The sequence below is a fragment of the Rhinatrema bivittatum genome, chromosome 3 (assembly GCF_901001135.1).
Source record: "Rhinatrema bivittatum chromosome 3, aRhiBiv1.1, whole genome shotgun sequence".
Classification (NCBI taxonomy): domain Eukaryota; kingdom Metazoa; phylum Chordata; class Amphibia; order Gymnophiona; family Rhinatrematidae; genus Rhinatrema; species Rhinatrema bivittatum.
Genome location: NC_042617.1, coordinates 213,743,736 through 213,757,600, shown reverse-complemented (window position 1 = coordinate 213,757,600; position 13,865 = coordinate 213,743,736). Strand labels below are relative to the sequence as shown.

General features: G+C 41.4%; 1 protein-coding gene across 1 annotated transcript in view; it reads left to right on the top strand.

Annotated features, from left to right (window-relative positions):
• The window catches only part of EIF2AK2 (eukaryotic translation initiation factor 2 alpha kinase 2), a 357,779-nt gene that overhangs the window by 188,829 nt on the left and 155,085 nt on the right, over positions 1 to 13,865 (top strand). The window contains exon 9 of the mRNA XM_029594168.1: positions 607 to 667. Coding sequence (XP_029450028.1) covers positions 607 to 667 — 61 coding nt within the window. The remainder of the gene's footprint in view (positions 1 to 606; positions 668 to 13,865) is intronic.

The window sequence follows — 13,865 nt, the reverse complement described above, 5'->3', positions numbered from 1 at the left end:
GAAAGTATGCTTTTTCTTACATTGGAAATATACTTGCTTACTAAAACACACATGCATACTTTGAGAGCAGAAATACAAGGTTTCTTATAAACTGTACCACTTGTGTTTTATTATTATCATTTAAGGGTTTTATTTGTCATCTGGTGCTTGATGTGATAAGCTTATGGTTTTGTTTAAAACCTGTTCTCTCTTGTTAACAGTGATTAAAATCTATCCCATTAACTGAGCTAAACTTATATCTTCTAATAGAGGCTTGATGGTATATGTGTGCGAGGCTTGGAATGAGAAAAAAAATATGGTGATGTGGGGTGAGAATGCTGTTTTTATATTCTATGGAAATAATTCTGACCCTGAAACACAGGCTCACTTTTAAATTAAGCTGTAGAGGGTGAATAAATACATTGTGGTCCTTCCTCAGGGGTTAGGCTTGTTGACATAGCTTTGGAAAAACAGATGCATTTGATATGTATCCCCTTGTTAATTACACAGCAGTGATTGTTAGATTATCTAGCCCTGCGTAGATAGAATGGTTAAGTTGGATGCTAACATTGCTTTATCTAATTCAGGATCAGATTTAATGAAGCACTTGGATATTTGATTTTCTAGAAATCCAGACTCAGCTTTGGAAGATGGAATTAAGAACATGAAATCAGATTTAACTTCTGAGGTATGATATTAAATCTTGTTTGTTAAATCTGTATACATACTTTCTGAATGTCTGTGATATACATGCCTGCTTCATATAATAAGTTTAGCAAATCCTCAACATCAATTATTACATACTTTTAGAAAAATAAAGAGATCAAAGCCAGTTAATGCAAGTTCAAATCTGCATCAGTGTTATACAGTTAGATAATGCTTCAGGTTAGTAACCAAATAAGGTAAAGTAGGTTATGGTAATGAGAATGGTGTAACCAGGGAAACATTTGGAGAGGCATAATAAAGTAATGGAATGAAGGGAAAATGCCAGGATATTGGAGGTAATTTTCAAAAGGATTTACATGCACTATATCTTGGTCTACCGCTGTCATCATTACAACCACTGCAACTCGTTCAAAATGCAACAGCTCGAATGTTATATAATGTTTCACGCAGAGACCATATTACACCTATACTGTACAAATTACATTGGCTTCCAATATCTTTCCGTATCACATATATTGTCCACAATTCATAATCTGATACACAATCCTAATTCAATGTGCTTGTGCTCAATACTGACATTAAATAAACCTAATAGACAACTCAGATCTATGGACAAATGTATTCTGGAAATTCTATCAATAAAATCAGCAAGCTTAGCATTAACAAGAAAACAAGCATTCTCAGTTGCCGGTCCTATACTATGGACCTCAATGCCAGAATATATTTGACTCACAGCAAACCGAAACAAATTTAAGAAAGTACTGAAAACATATCTATTCCCCTGCACTTATAATATACCTCAATGATCTCCTTAATACTAATATAAGCTTGATAATGTCTTAGTTTGAATGCATTCACACTGTATTTTAATTTGTTGTATTGTTATGAAATTATGTATGTTTTTATTATGTGCACCGCCTAGACGGCTAAAAATATTATCCCTTGGCGCGGTATATAAAAACTTTTAAATAAATAAATAAACATGTATAAATTGCCTTTTGAAAATTGCTACTTTGATGTATGTAACTCCTTTGAAAATTCAACAATAGGGCTGGATTGTCAAAATGTTTTACAGGTGTAAATTGGTTTTTGAAAATTGCTACAGTATATACTACTTTTATACTTACAACTCCTTTAAAAATTCCTCCATAGGGTTTAAGCAAACTAACAGCAATTCTGCTATATATCCAAGTAGTCTTTGTAGGCAATGATTGGGTAAGGTACCAGATTTATTTTTCTAGGTGACTGAGTCAAAATAGTCTTTTAGATGATGTCGGTGTAAGGGGCAAGGTAGTTTTCTAGCTTTCATCTGGATAAAGTGCAATAAGTTAGAGACTGGGAAAAAATTGAAAGGATACAGCAGTAGTATTTATTACAGCAGTGACTGCTGCATTTCAACTAGTTCTTCTATGTGCAGAGGATTGATTCTTGAGGGTCAGGCCATATTTCAGCTTGTGATCCAAAGGCTTTTTCAAAGAGCCATGGTTTAAGTAATTTTCTTAAAGTTAACAGATTGAAAGCTAGTCTGATGTTAAAAGGGGTTCCATAGGGTTGAAACTGAAATTGAGAAGATCCTCTCTCTCTGGTGCACCTGAGGCACATTTCCTTTGATGTAAAGGTGGTTAGACAGGCTTGGGGTAATGAGGTCAGATATTGGGATGGCATATAAGTTTTACATGAGAGGCAATAATTGTCTTTTTGTAATACCAATATAAAGTGATCTGCAGTACTCCAGGCAGTAAATTATGCAAGCATGAAGGAAGTGGATTGCTAGGATTTGAGCTTCCTTAGTGAGCTTGGAATCTAGAAAAAATCCTAAAATGCAAACCTGATAGCTGAAAGGCAAAGTTGTCCCTTTGAGGTCATCTTTCAGTCTTAAGTTGCCTGGGTCATTTTGGCATATACATAAGAACATAAGAAATGCCATACTGGGTCAGACCAAGAGTCTATCAAGCCCAGTATCCTATTTCCAACAGTGGCCAATCCATGTAACAAGTACCTGGCAAGTACCCAAACATTATCATAATAGTTTATAGATTTATCCTCTAGAAACTTATCCAAACCTTTTATAAACCCAGTTGCATTAACTGCTGTAACCACATCCTCTGGCAATGAATTCCAGAGCTTAACTATGCTTTTTTGTGGATTTATCTTAAGTTTATTTTGGCGCATCCAGCTGGAGATGTTGCCTAGACATTCAGGTTAGTAATAGTTGGTGAGACTGATAGTGACATGCTAAGAGAAATTAGGGAAGCTAACCAAATTGTAGTGCGGTAATAATGGGGGACTTCAATTACCCCAATAGTGACTGGGTAAATGTATCATTGGTACATGCTAGAGATATAAAGTTCCTGGGTGGAATAAATTACATTTTTATGGAGCAATTGGTCCAGGAACCGAAAAGAGAGGGAGCAATTTTAGATCTAAGTCTCAGTGGAGGACAGGATTTGGTGAGAGAGGTAACGGTGGTGGCCCGCTTGGCAATAGTGATCATAATGTGATCAAATTTGAATTAATGACTGGAAGGGGGACAGTAAGCAAATCCATGGCTCTCGTGCTAAACTTTCAAAAGGGAAACTGATAAAATGAGAAAAATTGTAAGAAAAAAAACTGAAAGAAGCAGCTATAAAGGTAAAAAGTGTGCAAGAGGCATAGTCATAATTAAAAAATACCATCCTAGAAGCACAATCCAGATGTATTCCACACATTAAAAAAGGTGGAAAGAAGGCAAAACGATTACCGGCATGGTTAAAAGGGGAGGTGAAAGCTATTTTAGCCAAAAGATCTTCATTCAAAAATTAGAAGAAGGATCCAACAGAAGAAAATAGGATAATGCATAAGCGTTGGCAAGTTAAATGTAAGACATTGATAAGACAGGCTAAGAGAGAGTTTGAAAAGAAGTTGGCCGTAGAGGCAAAAGCTCACAATAAAACTTTAAAAAATATATCTGAAGCAGAAAGCCTGTGAGAGAGTCAGTTGGACCGTTAGATGATCGAGGGGTTAAAGGGGCACTTAGAGAAGATAAGGCCATCGTGGAAAGATTAAATGATTTCTTTGCTTCAGTGTTTACTAAAGAGTATGTTGGGGAGATACCCGTTCCGGAGAAGGTTTTCATGGGTAATGATTCAGATGGACTGAACCAAATCACGGTGAACCTAGAAGATGTGGTAAGCCTGATTGATAAACTGAAGAGTAGTAAATCACCTGGACCGGATGGTATACACCCCAGGGTTCTAAAGGAACTAAAAAATGAAATTTCAGACCTATTAGTAAAAATTTGTAACTTATCATTAAAATCATCCATTGTACCTGAAGACTGGAGGATAGCTAATGTAGCTCCAATATTTAAAAAGGGCTCCAGGGGCGATCTGGGAAGCTACAGACCGGTTAGCCTGACTTCAGTGCCAGGAAAAATAGTGGAAAGTGTTCTAAGCATCAAAATCACAGAACATATAGAAAGACATGGTTTAATGGAACAAAGTCAGCATGGCTTTACCCAAGGCAAGTCTTGCCTCACAAATCTGCTTCACTTTTTTGAAGGAGTTAATTATATTTATTTATTTATTTAGCATATTTATATACTGTTTTACCAGTGTAAACACTGACCAAAGTGGTTTACAATGATAAAAAATTAAATCATAAACAAAACCAAGTTAAAGTTGAGTTTAAATAATTTAAATAAATGATAAAACAGAAATTAAAATAAAGTATGAACAAAAATACAATTTTTTGCATGATCAATAAAAATTAAAGGGGGTCATTTATCAAAATGCGATAAGGCGTTTTCGCATGTATTAAGGGCTTATCGCATGCGATAGGCCCTTACCGCATGCGAAAACGTGTTTAACGCATGCGATAGCACCATATCGTATCGTGCGATGCAAATTCAGAAAATAGGAGGAGTTAGGGGCGGAGAGTGGGCTGGGTTAGCCTGTCAGCGAAGAGCTATCGCACAGCCATAACGCCGATTTTAAGGCGGTAAGGTTTCATTGCCCTTAGCGATGTCTCCCGTACGTCCTATTTCAGGTGAATTGATGGGGGGGGGGGGGGGGAGAGAGAGGGGTTAGGGGCTTGGGCAAGGTTCTCTCAACCTAGCTTGATGGACTCTCTACCTGGATAACATCAAGCTAGGTGGAGAGAACATTGCCCAAATCTCATCTTGGAGTGAGTTTCCTCACTCCGAAGGCCATCAAATCTTCACAGGAGACCACTGTTCTGTTTGTAGGTGTCACATAGAATGTCAAAGTGGCCCCTAACCCCCTATACTCTTACCTAAACCCCACCTCGAGTTACTAGGTGGGCCTACCATAGGGATATAAATACCTACCTATGGGCCATGATATTATGGCCGGTCTCTCTCTCTCTCTCTCTCTCTCTCTCTCTCTCTCTCTCTCTCTCTCTCTCTCTCTCTCTCTCTCTCTCTCTCATGTAGGAAATACAACAGATCTGGCACTTATCGCAGAATCTGAAACACACCCCTTTTGCTATCGCATGCGGTACTTATCGCATTTTGATAAATCCAGGCCAAAGTGACATAAAAAAAAGAGTTGGCTATTACATTTAAAAACTTAAAAGGTCAGAAAATAAAACAGACAAAATCAATAAGTATTTTGAAAATCAACTGATCCCTGGTAAAAATTGAGTTTAAAACTTACCTAACCTTACTTACTCTGGCTAAAAGGTTCAATGTCCCTGAATGCTTCCTGGAAAAGATGGGTTTTCAATACCTTCTTAAACTACTTTCGACTAGGTATTAGCCTTAAAGGGTCTGGCAAAGCATTCCATAAAATGGGGCCAACAACTGAAAAAGCTCTATTCCTTGTCACATTCAATGCTGCATTTTTTACTGAAGGAATTTCCAGTAAATTTTTACCTGCTGATCTGAGCTCTCCCTGAAGCTTATAGACTCGCAATGTGGAGCACAGCCAAATAGAGTCAGTGCTGTTTAGCAGGGAGTGTATTAGCGTAAACATGTGGATAAAGGTGAACCGGTAGATGTAGTGTACTTGGATTTTCAGAAGGCGTTTGATAAAGTTCCTCATGAGAGGCTTCTAGGAAAAGTAAAAAGTCATGGTATAGGTGGCGATGTCCTTTCGTGGATTACAAACTGGCTAAAAGACAGGAAACAGAGTAGGATTAAATGGACAATTTTCTTAGTGGAAGGGAGTGGGCAGTGGAGTGCCTCAGGGATCTGTATTGGGACCCTTACTTTTCAATATATGTATAAATGATCTGGAAAGAAATACGACGAGTGAGGTAATCAAATTTGCAGATGATACAAAATTGTTCAGAGTAGTTAAATCACAATCAGAATGTGATAAATTGCAGGAAGACCTTGTGAGGCTGGAAAATTGGGCATCTAAATGGCAGATGAAATTTAATGTGGACAAGTGCAAGGTGATGCATATAGGGAAAAATAACCCATGCTATAGTTACACAATGTTAGATTCCATATTAGGTGCTACCACCCAAGAAAGAGATCTAGGCGTCATAGTGGATAACACATTGAAATCGTCGGTTCACCATGCTGCGGCAGTCAAAAAAGCAAACAGAATGTTGGGAATTATTAGGAAGGGAATGGTGAATAAAACGGAAAATTTCATAATGCCTCTGTATCGCTCCATGGTGACACCCCACCTTGAATACTGTGTACAATTCTGGTCGCCACATCTCAAAAAAGATATAATTGCGATGGAGAAGGTACAGAGAAGGGCTACCAAAATGATAAGGGGAATGGAACAGCTCCCCTATGAGAAAAGACTAAAGAGGTTAGGACTTTTCAGCTTGGAGAAGAGATGGCTGAGGGGGGATATGATAGAGGTATTTAAAATCATGAGAGGTCTAGAACGGGTAGATGTCAATCGGTTTTTCAGTGCCCCCTAGTTTTTCAGAAAGACTAGGGGGCACTCCATGAAGTTAGCATGTGGCACATTTAAAACTAATCGGAGAAAGTTGTTTTTCACTCAACTCACAATTAAACTGGAATTTGTTGCCAGAGGACGTGTTTAGTTCAGTTAGTATAGCTGTGTTTAAAAAAGGATTGGATAAGTTCTTGGAGGAGAAGTCCATTACCTGCTATTAATTAAGTTGACTTAGAAAATAGCCACTGCTATTACTAGCAACAGTAACATGAAATAGACCTAGTTTTTGGGTACTTGCCAAGTTCTTATGGCCTGGATTGGCCACTATTGGAAACAGGATGCTGGGCTTGATGAACCCTTGGTCTGACCCAGTATGGCATGTTCTTATGTAGTTTTTGTCACGGTCCAAGCTAAGAGAGACTAATAGCTCTGTCATCAGCATACCTATAATAAGTGATCTTATAGTCTCTGATACACTTACCTTGGGGATGCCATATAGATATTGAATTGTCTAGGTAATAATATAGATTCCTATAGCACTTCGCAAGAGAGGACATGGGCATATGATGATGCTGATCCCGGCAATACTGTTTGGGAGCATTTCTAGAAGAAAGATTTGAACCAGAATAGCACTGGCCTGCAAGTTCCAGAACAGCTTTTTTTTTTTTTTTATCTTACCCAGAAATTGGAGATTCGAGACTGGTCAGTATTTACTCAGATTAATTGGGTCCAGGTTGGGTTTCTTTAAGGTTGATCTATTGTTTTTTTAAGTCAGATAGGTGACTAACGATGCATTTACAGTGGGCTGGAGATGTTCAGATAATATAGTTTGGTCCTGTTTGATTATCCAGGAGAGGCAAGATTATCAAGGTAGATACACAGCATGGTTTACCTTTTGGGTTGGATAAAAAGGTATCAACATCTTTATTTAGTATGGTGCGAAAAGAGGCAAAGGTGTGCAAGGGTATGAGCTAACAGTGGACTGTCCTAAAAAGAAAAGAAGATGGTGCTTCCATTTTTACTGGTGTGATCTACAGGCCACCGATTCAAACAGAAGTACTGGAAAAACAACTCATCGAAGACTTCCAAAAGGTGGGAAAAAGGGAGAAGAGTGGCTGGATGTGGATTGGAGTATCCCTTCTGCAGAATCTACAAGAAGTAGAGAGATAGTGGATGCCTTTCAAGGGGCTCTGCTCAAACAAATGGTATTGGAACCCACGAGGGAGGATGTGATACTGTTGTAAATCAGCTCCTGAGGAGGGAGGAGTTAGCAATCGGTATGAATCTGCTCCTGTGGAAGGAGGAGTTAGCAATCTTAGGGAAAAGCTCTGTGTAGAGCTGGGAGTTAGCAATCTTGTTATGAACTGGCTGCTGGATACTCCTGTTGGAGGAGGAGTTAGCAATCTTGTTATGAATCTGCTCCTGTGAAAGGAGGAGTTAGCAAGCTTGTTGTGCTCTGTAGGCGGAGTTAGCGATCTATTGTAAATCAGCTCCTGAGGAGGGAGGAGTTACAATCTGTAATAGCTCTGTTGAGAATCTGCTACGGAGTTAGCAAATTGTTAGGAACTGACTTCTGAGGTAGGAGGAGCTAACAATCTGTGAGGGTCCTCCATGAGGAGTAGCAATCAGTTACCAGCGGAGTGCTTGGAGAGGGCACTCTGCTGTAGAGGAATGTAGATAGGTGGATCCTTGGGCCGATGGCAGATGACAGCGCCCCCAGGAGGATATCCTGAGAGGGACCACCGGCTAGGCTGGCTATGGCGACAGACACAGATGGTTCTTTTATTAGACAGGTTAGTAGAACCACCAGAGGTGGCAGTAGTGAGTTGATATGCCCGGCAGGGCTGAAGTCCCTCAGGAACTGGAACAGCGATCCCAGGGTTGCTGAGTTGTAGAGAAACTATAGACAGTGAGTAGACAGAGTATGCGGTGTTCATAGCCAGAACTAGATGACAAAACTCACATAAGGTCTTCAAGAAGCTCAGTAGCTGGAAAGGGTTAGGCCCTCGAGGAGCGAGAACCTGGTTCCAGGGAAAGCTCTGAGAGAGCAATGGTAACTCACAAATGTCTGTATCTGCGATAGCTTCCAGGCAGTAGAGAATCTTCAAAGTGTCCAGGAACATGGGCCCTTGAGGAGCGAGTACCGGTTCCTATCTGCAATCTGAAATAAAGAAAAGAGAGCGAGGCCCCCGAGGAGCGGGTACCCCTGGTAAGTCCGAGGAAGCAGAGAAGCTTGGATGAATCCGTAGCGAGTCCGAATTCTTGTCCTTGTCCATGCTAACTATCTGTTAGCAAATGTTGAGACCTTTTATATTGGAAGCAGATGACGTCAGTTCAGGGGGACGCCCCCGAGGTTCGCGCCCTTGCTGGTACATCATTTGGAGCACACGCACACACCCTAAATCATCAGGCAACATGGCGGATCCGCAGCGTCGAGTCGAGCCGGTCCGGGGACGCCGGAGGGAGATGGCATGAGACGCCGCTTCAGCAACCGTTCATCAGACCCGGAGGGAGTCGCCACAGAGGTAGAGAGGGCGGAGTGAGGGCGTCAAGCAGCGATGGATGCAACAGATAATCTAGTGCTCACTAATGGTTATAATGTCTCTAATGTTTGGGTAGGGGCTCACCTGAGCACCAATGATCATCAGACAGTATGGTTCGGTTTCACAAATAGGATACAGAGCAGTCACATGAATACCCGAGTTTTGAATTTCACAAATATGGACTTTGTTAAAATGGGGATGAACCTGGAGGCCTGGAAGGCTGGGAGAAAATGGGTGAAGTGGAAAAACAGTAGGCCAAATTAAAAGGAGTTATTACAAAGGCAACAAATCTATAAAGTAAACAAGAGTAAGAGGAAAAATAAACTGATCTAATTAATGGAGATTCTGCTGACGGAAGGATAGTGAACGATCTACAATCCAATGGTTTTCTGGACCCGAGGCAGCATGGATTCACTAGGGGAAGGTCCTGTCAGACAAAGCTGATTGATTTTTTTGATTGAGTGACTAGAGAATTGGTTTGAGGAAGAGCGCTCAATGTTATCTACTTGAATTTCAGCAAAGCTTTTCATACGGTCCCGCATTGGAGGTTTGTGAATAAAATGAAAAGCTTGGAAGTGAGTGCCAAGGTGGTGGTTGACTGATAGGTGATAGCATGTAATAGTAAATGGAACCTACTCCGAAGAGATATCAGTGTTGTGGAGTGCCACAGGGATCAGTATTGGGACCAGTTCTGTTCAATATATTTGTGAGTGACATTGTGAAAGGGATAGGAGGTAAATGTTGTCTATTTGTGGCTGATACTAAGATCTGCAACAGAGTGGACACACTTGAAGGAGTAGAGAGAATGAAAAATGATTTAAGAAAGCTGGAAGTGTGATTGAAGATTTGGCAGCTGGGCTTCAATGCCAAGAAGTTTAGAATCATGCATCTGGGGTATGGTAATCCAAAAGAACTGTATGAGATGGGGGTGAAAGACTGATATACATGGACCAAGAAGTGGATCTTCAGGTAATATAGTGACTGGTGATGGTGAAGGAATGTGACAAGGCGATAGTTAAAGCCAGAAGAATGCTAGACTGCATAGAGAGAGGAATAACCAGTAAGAAAAAGAAGGTGATAATGTCCCTGTACAGGTCCTTGGTGAGGCCTCACCTGGAGTACTGTCTTCAGTTCTTGAGCTTGTATCTCAAAAAGGATGGAGACAAGATGGAGGCGGTCCAGAGAATGGTGACTAAAATGGCGTGGAGTCTGTATTAGAAGACTTATGAGGAGAGGGTGAAGGATCTGAATATATATATATACCCTGGAAGAGAGGAGCTGCAGATACCTAAAAGGTTTTAATAATGCACAAACTTCAAACCTTTTCCTTTGGAAAGTAAATAATAGAACTAGGGGTCATGAAACTCCATGGGGAATGACACTAAATCAATGTCAGGAAATCTTTCTTCATGGAAAGGTTCGTGGATGCCTGGAATGCCCTTCTGGAGGAGGTGGTGAAGATGAAAGCAGTGAAAGAATTCAAAGAGGCATGGGATAAACACTGTGGATCTTTAAAGACTAGAAGATGGAAGTGAGAAAAGCATACATGCTGGTGAGGTGGTTACCATCTTTAGCAGAAGTCATGGAGATTACTACCGTTAATCAATAAGCCTTGATGCTTTTAATGTAACTATAAAATTGTTCCCTGCTTAGACAGCAGGGTGGAAAAGAGGAATTGGATTCAGACAACAACCGAGGGCTCCTGACTTCTATGGTCTGACATACTAATATGCAGACATAAGGGAAAAAATACAGGATTGCTTCTATGACCAGGTCCTAAAGGAAATGAAGAAAGTGTGCATGGGGGTTACTTGCTAGTATGGCAGTTGCTACCCTTAGCAGAAGGCATGGATATTGCTACACTTAACCAATAAGCCTTGATGCTTTTAATGCAATTGCAGCATTACTCCCCACTTCGACGGCAGAGGAAAAAGGGAATTAGATTCAGACAACATCCAAGAGGGCCTGGGGCACTGATACAAAGACATAAGGGAAAAAGCACAGGACTGCTTCTACGGCCAAGTCCATAAGCAAAGCACGTCAAGCAGCACTGTCTGAATTTTCAAGAAAGTTCATCATTTAGTAAAAAATGTTGCTAGCTACAGTTTTAATGGGTTATAAGGCTTGAGGATAACTGCACAGAGTGGCAGTTACTATACTTAGGAGAAACATGGGAGTAACGTGCACAGAGTGGTGTGTCTGAGAGATAGATTGGGCAGGGATGTGAGTGGGGTGAGTGTGAGAGACAGAGACTGGGCAGGGGGGTGACTGGGGTGTTTTTTGTGAGAGAGGGAGAGAATGGGCAGGGAGGTGACTGGAGTGAGTGTGAGAGACAGAGACTGGGCAGGGAGGTGACTGGGTTATGTGTGAGAGACAGACCAGGCAGGGAGGTGACTGGGGTGTGTCTGAGAGAGAGATTGGGCAGGGATGTGAATGGGGTGAGTGTGAGAGACAGAGACTGGGCAGGGATGTGAGTGGAGTGAGTATGAGAGACAGAGACTGGGCAGGGAGGTGACTGGGGTGAGTGTGAGAGGCAGAGACTGGGCAGGGATGTGACTGGGGTGAGTGGAGAGGCAGAGACTGGGCAGGGAGGTGACTGGGATGTGTGAGAGAGAGAGACTGGGCAGGAAGGTGACTGGGGTGTTTGTGTGAGAGAGGGAACATAAGAACATGCCATACTGGGTCAGACCAAGGGTCCATCAAGCCCAGCATCCTGTTACCAACAGAGGCCAATCCAGGCCATAAGAACCTGGCAAGTTCCCAAAAACTAAGTCTATTCAATGTTATCGTTGCTAGTAATAGCAGTGGCTATTTTCTAAGTCAACTTAATAGCAGGTAATGGACTTCTCCTCCAAGACCTTATCCAATCCTTTTTTAAACACAGCTATACTAACTGCACTAACCACATCCTCTGGCAACAAATTCCAGAGTTTAAATGTGCGTTGAGTAAAAAAGAACTTTCTCCGATTAGTTTTAAATGTTCCACATGCTAACTTCATGGATTGCCCCCTAGTCTTTCTATTATCCGAAAGAGTAAATAACCGATTCACATCTACCCGTTCTAGACCTCTCATGATTTTAAACACCTCTCTCTTATCCCCCCTCAGCCGTCTCTTCTCCAAGCTGAAAAGTCCTAACCTCTTTTGTCTTTCCTCATAGGGGAGCTGTTCCATTCCCCTTATCATTTTGGTAGCCCTTCTCTGTACCTTCTCCATCACAGGGAGGTGACTGAGGTGTGTGTGAGAGAGAGAGAGACTGGGCAGGGAGGTGACTGCGGTGTGTGTGAGAGAAAGTCTGGGCAGGGAGGTGACTAGGATGAGTGTGAGAGGCAGAGACTGGGCAGGGAGGTGACAATATTTGCAGTGTTTCCTTTTCATAGATAGGGTTGTTACTGTTTGAGTGTGTTCCATAATGCAGGTGTAACTTTGTGCGGATTAGTTTGTGTGCATTATTACAGATCTTGGGACTATGTTAGGTGCTATATTTCTCTTTCCATTTCTCCAGGTTTGCACTGCATGCAGAGTGGCCTTTTTTTGGGTTTCCATTCCAGTTTGTCTCCATATTTATAATTTGTGGTCTTTCTGTACTTGGTGAAGATTGATTCTGTGTGTGTGACAGAGTTGAGGTATTTTACTAGCATGTAGGCAGTTGTATCAATCTTATTTGTTGTGTTTTCTCAATAGGATATGCATTAGTGGTAAATTATTGCCTTTTCATAAGGAAGACTATTTTGCCTGGTAGTAAATGGAGTTTGTTTTGCTTTTACTGAGATGTCATCAGAACCAGAATATCTTTTTTTTGCATGGTGAGTTCTATGGGTAATGCCCTAGTTCTGCTCTGCATCCATTGTTGGAGGTCAAGGGGGTTCCCGTGGATGCAGAGTGTATGTTTACATTTAGCCCCATGACGGTCACATGTTCAGTGTGTCACGCATATGAGAACCATCTGTCTGGTGTGTCCTGGCCGAAAAAAGGTTGAGAACCACTGGTCTAAACAGAACCTTAAACCATTTCCAGTGTAAAATTAAACACATGGGAAGCTATGCAGTAAATTTCAGTATGTATGAGAAGGCTTTCTTATGCACACTAAAAATAGTGTGCTATGTAGGAGGGCCATATTTGAATGTTAAAATAGTTCTAAGGGGCATGGAATATGATAAGCAAATGAGGGATTTATGAGCTCACACTAAGCAGCATGGTATGCTTACTGTCCACACAAATTAGTACCTGGTAGGACTTGGTGTTAACTTACAAACATGAGCATGCTACCAAGGGCAAGCTAAATAATTTGATCAAGCTAAATAGTGTGAACAGGATAAATTAAACATGCTCAATTTTCTTTTCTTGGTTCCTACTGCTGACTTTCAAGGTGTCTACAAATAAGCCTGACACATAGGGCTTGCTTGTCAGTGCAGAGGGCAAAAGTGGGAAATCTACTGTTTTTCATGAGAACAGGCCAAAGATCTTAAATTTTACCTAATTTAGGTCTGGATTTTCCTACGGCGCAGAGCTCTTTGAATACCGCGGTAATGGGGATGGGAGGGGGAGCGGGGTGGGCCTGCAAAAGCTGGCAGTGATCGCGCTATTGGGCGCGCTACTGGCGACAATAACGGGTCTTACCTTATCGCCGCCAGCGAAATTTCCACAGCGTCCGCCCCGACGCCACACCGACTCCTCCTCTTCTGGTACCACTGCCGCCCCGAGTCTGCCCCTATCGAGCTATCGCATGCAATAGGGATAGAAAATGACCCCCCTTAGAGACCTTACATTTTAGCAATAACTTCAGAGGAAAAGCCAGGCTTCTATCTTTTTGCCAA